This window comes from Cryptomeria japonica, chromosome 3, assembly GCF_030272615.1.
Source record: "Cryptomeria japonica chromosome 3, Sugi_1.0, whole genome shotgun sequence".
Taxonomy (NCBI): domain Eukaryota; kingdom Viridiplantae; phylum Streptophyta; class Pinopsida; order Cupressales; family Cupressaceae; genus Cryptomeria; species Cryptomeria japonica.
Window position 1 is genome coordinate 99,793,643 of NC_081407.1, and position 9,965 is coordinate 99,803,607.

Genomic DNA, 9,965 nt, shown 5'->3' on the forward strand with positions numbered 1-9,965 from the left:
CACTGTCTCAATTTTTTATTAACAAATTATGGACTCAGTCAGCATATCAATGATTAAGTTTGACTAAATATCATTGTAGAACTCTAGAGAAACACTAAAAATAATTTCTACAGACGTATTGGTTTATTTCATTGTCTTTAACAATCAATAATATAAAAATGAGAATATGCAGACTGCGCTGTGAAGCTTTCAACTGTGAGCACAAAAAACAATTTTGTTCTTAAACAGCACTGACTATTTATTCTACATGAGCATGTTACGTAGTCTGTTATTTATGTTCTAAAAACTTATTAAAAATGCAAGTGGCCAATTTAAGAAGAGCTTAAAAAAAAGTCTAATCCTCCAACAGCTCCTGCTCCAAGTGACCTTAGAAAAACATGGCTCCCACTCCTCCTCCAACGGCAAAATTTTTGAACCAGTTTCCAGATACTTCAGCTCCTACCATCCCTGCCTTGCCTGCACTTGTGGGCTCTGATTCAGCTTTTGCTAGGCCTGTCGGATGTGCTGCCGTGGGGTCCGCCTCAGCTTCTCATAAGGGGTTTTTGCTGGGGTCTGGGTCTGCTCCGGCCACGGTTGTGCCTCCCCTGCCTCGTCCTTGCTCTGCTGCAGCTGTCTCTCTCATTGGGTCTGCCCCTATCACCTCTTCTACAGTGGTGCTCGGAAGTCTTGCAGATTTGGTGGGTGAGGTTTTGCCCCCTGTTGCTACTGTCACTGGTGTTGTGGGTGTTGGGGTCCACCCTCCAAGGCCTTTTTCTACGGCTGGTGGACGGAGCTTTGCTCATGTCACTAGATCTGCTGCTGCCTTTCCTCCCGAGGGGAAATCTCGACCTCACGTAGTATGATCTGTGGCAAAGATGTGGAAAATGTGAATTTCTACCCAACACTGCAGATTGGTTTTTGGCCTTCTCTTATTGTTGGGTGATGGATTCTTGGAAGCCTTTAGTTACTGGTAACATTGAGCTTTTTCCTTGTGCAAAAGGTTTTTTATTGCATCTTTTGTTTTTACTGTTGATCATGATTTGGTTTTAAACAAGTTGTGTGGCTTCAGGTGTTCCCTCCCTCTCGGCCAAACCATGGGCAACCTTCTTTAACCCTCTTACTAAACCACTCACTGTGCGTCCAATGTAGGTTCATCTTCCCAATCTTCCCCTTCATTTTTGGGAGAATTCTTGTTTTGAAGCCATTGGCAACTCTATCGGCCACTTCTTGATTCTTCAAGGTTGATGATACCACTTTCTTCATGGGTTTTTCTACATTTGTGGACATTTATATTGACATCTCCATGCCTCTTCCTGAAGATGTGGTTCTCATGGATGGGGGATAGGCCATGGACTCAGTTGCTAGATTATGATGGCCTCCCCTTTTGATGTTGTCGTTGCTTCTCAACTGGTCAGTTGGCCACGGACTGTTCTCTTGCGGCATAAAGGAGCTGCCACTTTGTGGAATGACAGTAATGATGATCACTTGACTATACTAGTTCCCGATTCTTCCTCTGATGACTCTTCATAGGCTAATGATAATTCCTCCCAGGATGATGGCTTGCCTCCTGCTACCGGTGTCGCCTCTTCAAGCCCTGTGTATCCTCCTCCACCTCTTGCTACTAGTGTGACCCCCTCTAGACCCTTCTCTATATGTTACTCTTGTTCTATTCCAGTCTTTGGTGAAGGTTTTGTTGCCTAGTCAACTTTCTGCTCATGGTGCTGACAATCTCACTAAGCTGATTCCCCCTCTTGCTCCCCCCTTGCATTGGTGTTCCTAATGATAGAATTGTATGGCCTGTTATTAGTCAACAAAGGAAAGATCATTCTTCCTCCTATTTCCAAACTCTTCCCCAAGTTGTGAAAAATCCTTCTACCCGCCTTTGATGTGGGTTATTAGTTGTTCTACTAGTATACTGTAAGTGGTCTGGTTTGGCCTTTACTGTCAGAAATTTGTTCTTGACCAATTGTAAGTGGCCTTTTTGATCTGTCTTTGTATAAGATCAGCACCCTTATTTTGCTGTTGTTTAATATCAAAAATAGTTTAATCCTTTAAATGTACGCAACTTCAACGTCAGTTCAGTACTCAAAACACAAAGCAATGCAATTAACTAAGCCATTTCCTTAGAGAGACCTTTGACATTCTTGTCGAGCAATTGCAATCTCTTCATCTTCCCAAATGAGTTCCCAAAAAAGCAAATAAAATCTGAAATTAACAACTAAGGCACATATGAAAAAAGGCCAATCCAGAAGCCCTTTCATAAATAAGTAAATCTAAATAACTTATCAAAAACTTACTAAAATGAGGCAAAAAAGCATCAGAAACTTTACTAAGAATAACCTTTACTTTTAAAACGAGCAATATTAGAAAGTGAAAACTATATGTCCATATCCAGAGTTTTACGTTATGTAACTTAAAAATATTTCATGGACCAGAACGAATACCTCCTAATATGTGCCAGTCTTCCCCTGCCTCTTTAACACGGAAGAATTTATAACACGGTTCACAGTAAGACTCAGAACAACAATTATGCAACGTGTGAAAATAACTCACGCCACTGCAAAAATGAAGCTACAATTTTAGAAATAAATGAAGACAACAATGGCGCAAGGTCAAAAACTCAAAACACAACTGTCATTACTAACAAGGAAAGTTATAAGATGAAGAAAAACAGGTTTCAACCACATATGAAACCCTGAGAAAATAAATGAGTAACGAGAAAAGATATATTTGAAGGCCAAGTCCCCTAACTTTAAAGACAAAGATTGAAAACAATGAAGCCTAATTGGAAGGACTTCTAGGAACCAATAAGGAACATAAGGAGACCCCTGACAAACCTTACACCTGGGTAACCAAGGGAGCTTATGAGATACAGTGACTTTTGGCTTGAAACCATGGAAATTTAAAGGAAGCACCATATGAAACAAATAGAGCTTATAAGGAGACACCTTTTAAACCTTAAATCTACATAACCAAGGGACCTTATTAGATAAGCTGGAAAATCTACCAATTATTGGTAGAGGAGCAAAAGCATCTATATTTGAGAAGGTGGAAGCTTCACTTCCCTCTTTCAATAACATTGGATAACCAGCCTTGATATTTTATGTTCTGAATTTTCTTATGATAATTACAATTCCTTTGAACTCATTAGGTTAAAAACAAAGTTCCCTGCTGAATGCTGCACCTTTTTGACATAAAATATTGAAAGAGTTCAGAAGCCTTAGCTATTACCAATCATCCCAAGCAGACTGTTTCACTCATGAGTACAAAGCATTTATATAAGAAAATATAAAATCTTCAAATCTAGATTCTCATTTGCTTGCAAAATATGGGCAAGTTCCATTCAAATGGGAGGATCTTTAGGAACATCCTTAGTAGAGAAAACATTCAGGAAGTTATCTAATCTAAGCTTATACTTTTCTTCCAATTTTCCATGAAGCCTAATTGATAAAAGATAAAAGTATCAAATATATGGAGCTGATATCTAAATAGCGTTTTCTCTAATAATTCTGTTAATGGTTTTTAGATAAACATTAGTATATCAGAACTGAGACTTATTTCAGTGTTCTTTGTCCAAACATGGTTGATCTAAAATCACGTTTAAGCATCTAGATTCTAAACCTACATTACAAGCTAATTCATGCATTTCAACTATGAGAACCAAAATAAAGCTCACAAGAAACAAATCTCCATTTTCAAAGAATATAATATTTTGAGCATATTTTCTTTTTTTAAGGTTAAATATACTTCCTATATTCCGTTAACTTCAATACAATCCAGTAAAAGCATTTACTAGTGTGTACATCAACACATCAATTATGGCATCCCTATGCAGAAAAACTTCAAAAACATAGAAAGGTGACCATAAGCTGTTCAAATTATGGCATATTCTCTTGCTTGGCTACATACACATTGTAAAATAGTACAAAAGTATTAATAAAATCTATACATATTTATAAAAGCACAAGCACGATAAACTTATAAAGTTCTCCTCTTGAAATTCATAGACTCTGCTCCAGACAGAAAATAAGTAATAACTGCAAGATCAACTTGTCCAACAAGTAATCCATTTTGTAAGGTCTATTAATAATAGACTAAGTATCATATACAATCACTACAGTGTGAGCCCGAGGGGGGTAAAAGACCATAACTGATAAAACTTAAGACTTTTAAGCAATGCCTTCCATTTACAGCAGAGTCATCGGTACCAATACATGTATATTCCCCCTAAGGCCTAAATAGATGCAAACCTAAACAAAATTTCAGATCAATCCAGAATTAGATATTATATAAAAACAGAGACCCTCTAGCAACAGCATTGATCAACAATATAAGTTGAAAAGCAGTCTAAGTCGCTCTGTAGTGTCTGAAGTTAAAATAATTACCAAATTCAATAAATCTTATACCAATGCCCCAAAAAGGACAGATTAACCCCTGGACTTAAGTTCTGCAAGGCGTCGACTTAAATCATCCTCTTCAACTTTCTCTTCCTTGGCAGGAATCGCATGGCCAGCAGCTTGAGGTAAGCCAACGGATACCTCAAGCCCATAATCATCAGCTACCTGTTGCATCAGAGTGTTGACTTGATCCTCTGGAGTGGACAGAGAAGTGCTACCAGCCATAGCATTCTCGATAAATTGTGACTGTACCTCCATGTTCACAAACTGTGATTCAAATTGATCCATTGTTTCAGACATCTTTTGAAGATTATTGCTGGCAAGGGCAGTATCCAGTGCCCTAACAATTGATGTCATGGATTTATTGATTGTCATCATTTTGGCTTGGGTATCAAGCCTGGAAACGACTGCATCCAAACGAGAGGCCAATCGCATGTAGTTTAATTGCTCATTGTGTTTTCTGATGGAATTTTCTGCATAGATCCGAGCTCCATCCATGTTTCCTTTCTCTATGGCTTTCTTCACTTTGAGTTTCTCCGCTTTTTCTTCCTTTTCACATTTTCTGGCCTGTCTTTGCAGGCTTTTGGAGGTAAACTTGAGCTGAAAGATCTGATCCATCAATCTCTCGGTGCCTCCCATTGAATCTCTAGATCCAAGACCAAAAATTCAATGAATATCTTCAGCCCTAAAACACAGATTCCTGCAATGCCAAAAAACCTCAAATTCTCAAGTCCACGATTCCAAATCTCCAAAAGATTAAGAAACACAAATGAATGATCTAAACAGATTCTAGCAGTACCTATCTCCAAGTTTCTCTAAACTCTATCATTTATTGACTTGCTAAGCAGTTATACAACTGAAAAAGCTCAAAAATACACATCCCTTAGGTACCCAAGTTACAACCACATCAATCGCATCAAATTTTTGATTCTCACCTTGAAATGCTCTATTTTTGTTTCGATTGAGGAAAACAAAATAAAACAAATAGAACACGTAAGACCAAACACATATGACGTGGTCCAGATCTCAATTTCTCAAACCAGCAGGCTCCAAAACTCTAAAAATTCAACAAAAAACTTAAAAAGTCTTTTAAAACCATACATTCCTTGCCCACCGAAATTACTTAAGCCTGCATCCTTTGCATTTGAACCACTGATAATTTAATTAACTCCTTGAAAGTAATAAAAGAAGACTCCGAAACACATAAGTGATCTATAACTAAATCCAAATTTGTCAAAACCCCAAATTCAAGGTCTCAAACATCAATAAGTCGCTACGCAATGCACAGACATAATGGACTAAAACATATCCTGCATATTAAGATTGAAACTTCTAAACCCTACATCAATTCCATTCAATTTGCATTACAATTACTGTTTAAGACATTCTCAACTTTTTCCTCAACTCATAAAAACAATAAATAGGGAATTGAAGTAAGAGTCAATCCAAGTCTTAGTATCCCCTTTTTTAAATGGAGTTCCGATTGTAAGGTCACAAATGGCTAAACCAAGGGGTATTGCTTATGTTAAGTTACCCAAGTTGCATGGATGGCACCCAAAAGCCGGATGTGTATTTGTCCCTAATGCCAACACTTAACATGTTTAATGATGTTGCTAAGTAATTTCTGGATTTGACTGTGTGAATTTTTAGTATTACCAACGTTTCGGATCAAACTCCATGATCCATCATCAGGGCGATAGCAAGAGAAGAGAGTAGAAAATAGGATATTAACAGACCAAGAGGACTAAATAGATGAAGGAAAGGAAGGCACGAGAATCTAGAAGAGACAAGGGATCAGAAAAAAGATGATAAAGAAGATTAAAAACACCCAAAAGAAAAGGGAACTATTTTTATTTGTTCTCTTTATTACATTTTCTTTATTTCTTTTTATTTTATTTACTAATTTCCCTTCTCTTTTATTGTTTTCCTTTCCTTATTTTATTTTCCTCTTCTTGGTCTTCCTTCTTTTTATATCTTTTTTTAATTGTTACTATGAATTTCTTTTTATTCATTCCCTTTTCTTCTTATTTATTTTTAATATTATTTGTATCTATTAATTTATTTATATACTTTCATTTTTTAACTATCTATCTTCATTTTATGTTGGTATTTCTATCCTTTCTCATTTTTTATCTTTTTTGTACAATTTTTTTTTGGGTGTTTTTAATCTTCTTTATTATCTTTTTTCTGATCCCTTGTCTCTCCTAGATTCTTGTGCCTTCCTCTCCTTCATCTATTTAGTCCTCTTGGTCTCCTAATATCCTATTTTCTACTCTCTTCTCTTGCTATCACCCTGATGATAGATCATGCAATTTGATCCGAAACGTTGGTAATACTAAAAATTCAGAGAGTCAAATCCAGAAATTACTTAGCAACATTGATATGAACTGTGAAAATCTCATGCTTCTAAATGTTTAATGATGGTTTAACTGTGACCCTCTTCCATAAACTTCTTGTTGCTTTACAACTAAAACTCATCCCATCAAACCCAGGTCCCAATTTCTCAAACAAACAAATAAGCCTTTCGATGTTCAGTAAAAACACTCCAGATGTCAAATAACCTCCTAGTACACAAGATAAGGAAATAAAATAAAGATACAGGCAATAAATAGTTCCAAATTTCACAAAACCAACAAATCCAAAACCCCGAAGTTCAACAAAATTGTCAGTGATTACCTACTTTACAAAAACGAAGAGAAAAAAACTCTGAACATGCATCTCTCTAAGTACCCTAGTTCAATTTCCATATTTTAAATAATAAACTGTTTGGTAAATCTTAGCTAAGGTTATGAGCTGCCTGGCTATTGCAGGGTAAGTTTGGGCAGCATTCTTAAGACGTGTAAACATGGGTAGTACCCTATAAATATTACACCCCAAGCTGGCCCCAAAATGGCTACTAGAATTGTAGGCCACCTTAATAGAATATAAACAAACCTATGTCAAAGTTCCTAGGAATGTCTCGTTACCATTATAAAGGTAGCCAATGTTCAATCGAGTAAGGAAAACCCTACTACCAAAGTATGCAAAGGTGAGGCTACTGGGTTTTTACAGTTCTTCAAACTTCAATGACTCCTCAGACATCAGCCGTGCAAAATTGATATCAGAATTACACTTTAAAAAAAACTTCAAAAAAAACTCCAAAACCCCTTGAACCCAAATCTCAATTCTTTTCCTCTATTTTGAAAGATGATAATCACACCCACAAATCTATAGTTATAGAAGCTCAGCGATCCCTAAATAAAGTTGCGAGGAGGTGTACCCAATCCCGTATTTCTGAAACATATAGATACAAAACCCTCAAATCCATTGCATCCCCATAAATTACTGTCGAAAAAACCAAACACCGCACTTCCCTTCATCACCCAAGTTCGGATTTTCCAAAACCTCAACAATTCCACTGAATTTGCCTCAAGTACAAAATAAAATTCTTTGGCGTATCCTGAACAATATAAAGGAAGGAATTAAAGAGGCGAGACAAACAAAATAATAATTACCTGGAATAATTAGGTGCCCCCGCAAAATTTTACGCCTGGTCTCAAAATACTGCAAATACGATGGCGTCCTATGCTTACTAGGTGAGAACTCTGCAGATCAAATAAGTCCACTGGCTAATTTGGTTTAATTGCCGGGCCGGTGCGAATATACAGACTATTTTATACTAATGCCTTACGATTAGGACCTTCCTCTAACGTTCCTTCGGTCAAATGGCTTATTTATTATTTTCCCTCGCAACGATGCGATAGAATGTGTGGGAAGAAGGGAGAGCTTCAGTTGGTTTATTAATTCAAATGTTTATTAGATTTTAGATTTGTTGAATGATTATTAAGAAGTTTGATGATAAGTTTTTTGTTTTTATTTTTATTTTTTTGAAATTTTGTAGTAAAGTAATTGGTAAAGTGTATATCATAGTAAGTTTTGTTTTAGAATAAAGTGTTCTTACATTCAGATGTCACTATTATGTAAAAGATATGAATTATTTCTTCTCATTCTTCTTGTAAGTCTTTTCCATCAACATGTTTCATATCAGGGATAGTGTGAGCTAGTTCTCAATTGAGTTATAAGAATCTTCTCTCTCCAAGGTATATTTGGCCTTATATGGACCTTTTTGTTAATGATCATAAGGGGGGATAATTTATCAATATAATGTTTCTTTCTCCTTAACATTTGTTCTCACACAAATTTGTGATATTCATCTATAACAAAAGGCCTTTATTTTTTTATTATTATTTAGGCTCGTAGTTATGTGAATGCCCCATTTGCTCATCCACTTGATGTTTTGTTTCATCCAAGATTTTCTCCTCTCATTCAAGACTTCTTTGATGATGACCTTAAGCCATCTATATATCTCCATCTAGTCAAGTTTTTTACAATAACTTATAAGACACACCATAGCAATAGCCTCAATAAGGAAGGTACCCATTTTAGCAAGAAGAATTGTATAAGAGACTAAAGCTTTGAGTTTGAATATGCTTGTGATCGTGTGTTTTAAAATCCCTTCTATTTGCTTCCATTTTACCATTATAGTGTTGCTAGCCCATAATTCACATCGATAAAAAGCCACTAGAATAACTAAAAGCCCAAAAAGAATTGGCATAGTTTTCCAATCTATAACTTTGCATCTCTACTTCAGAACACTCTCCAGCCTTCCAAAGTTATTTTCTACAAGTATCCCAATTAAACTTGGTGAAGTCCATGCCAAGATATTTATATTCTATTTCTTCATCTAGAATATTCCCTACAAAATAAAAGTTAAGTTGCTTTTTCTTCTTTTTATTAGAGAAAACCATGATCTTCATCTTATTAATATTAACTTGCATGCCTACCTCCTTGTATAATTTCTCTAAGACAAATAAATGCTCTTGAAACTCTTGTGTGGAATTAGCTATCAACATGAGATTATTGGCAAACAAGAGAAGCCTTGCAACATACTCACTCAAAGTAAAATTGTCTCATATTTACATACTTAGCCATTCTTTTAGTTTGTTAATATAAAGACCAAAAAAATATAGGGAAAAGAGAACACCCTTGTTTGAAGCTTAACGTCTTAAATTTTCAGAAAGGCTTACCAGAGTTTTGATTTTTACTTGGACTTTCTCATAAAGCCTATGAATAGACCATCTGTATTGCTTTGGGATATCAATATCGTTCTTTCTACGCCATAATTTTCTCATTGGAACCATATTTAAAGCTTTCTTAAAGTCAAAAAAGTATCAATATGCTTCCTCTTTACTATCCCAAACTTTTTAATAATGTGGCTCAAAATGATGTCACAGTTTTATGTAATAACACTACATAATACACACAACCTAATCATGTAATAAAAGATTAAACATTGTTTCTCAACAATAACTCAATATCAATATTAGAATACAAAACTATTATTTAGTCACAAAAGGAAGTTTAAACGTATAATTTCAAATAATTCATAAACTTCAACATGCATTTTTAAAATGTTCCATGTAATTGATTTGGTAATAATAGATATTCCTATAGTGTAATTATACACATGAGCTCAAAGAGTAAATGAGCCATTTGAATTTTTGTTTCAACAATAAGCAATATTTGCAATTGATTTGTGGCTCATATTCA

At 35.5% G+C, this 9,965-nt stretch overlaps 1 protein-coding gene across 2 annotated transcripts; it reads right to left on the reverse strand.

Annotated features, from left to right (window-relative positions):
* Positions 1 to 4,029: 4,029 nt before the first annotated feature.
* Positions 4,030 to 8,140, reverse strand: LOC131046016 (ESCRT-related protein CHMP1B). 2 transcript variants are annotated; one of them, XM_057979648.2, is made up of 3 exons: positions 7,871 to 8,140; positions 4,365 to 5,076; positions 4,030 to 4,229 (listed from the first exon to the last, which is right to left on the reverse strand). In XM_057979648.2, exon 2 carries the CDS (start codon positions 5,013 to 5,015, stop codon positions 4,407 to 4,409), a length of 609 nt encoding a protein of 202 aa, XP_057835631.1. In that variant the 5' UTR covers positions 5,016 to 5,076; positions 7,871 to 8,140; the 3' UTR covers positions 4,030 to 4,229; positions 4,365 to 4,406. The 2 variants fall into 2 exon arrangements, with proteins under 2 accessions (XP_057835631.1, XP_057835630.1); XM_057979647.2 differs by having other exon boundaries at positions 4,030 to 5,076.
* Positions 8,141 to 9,965: the final 1,825 nt, after the last annotated feature.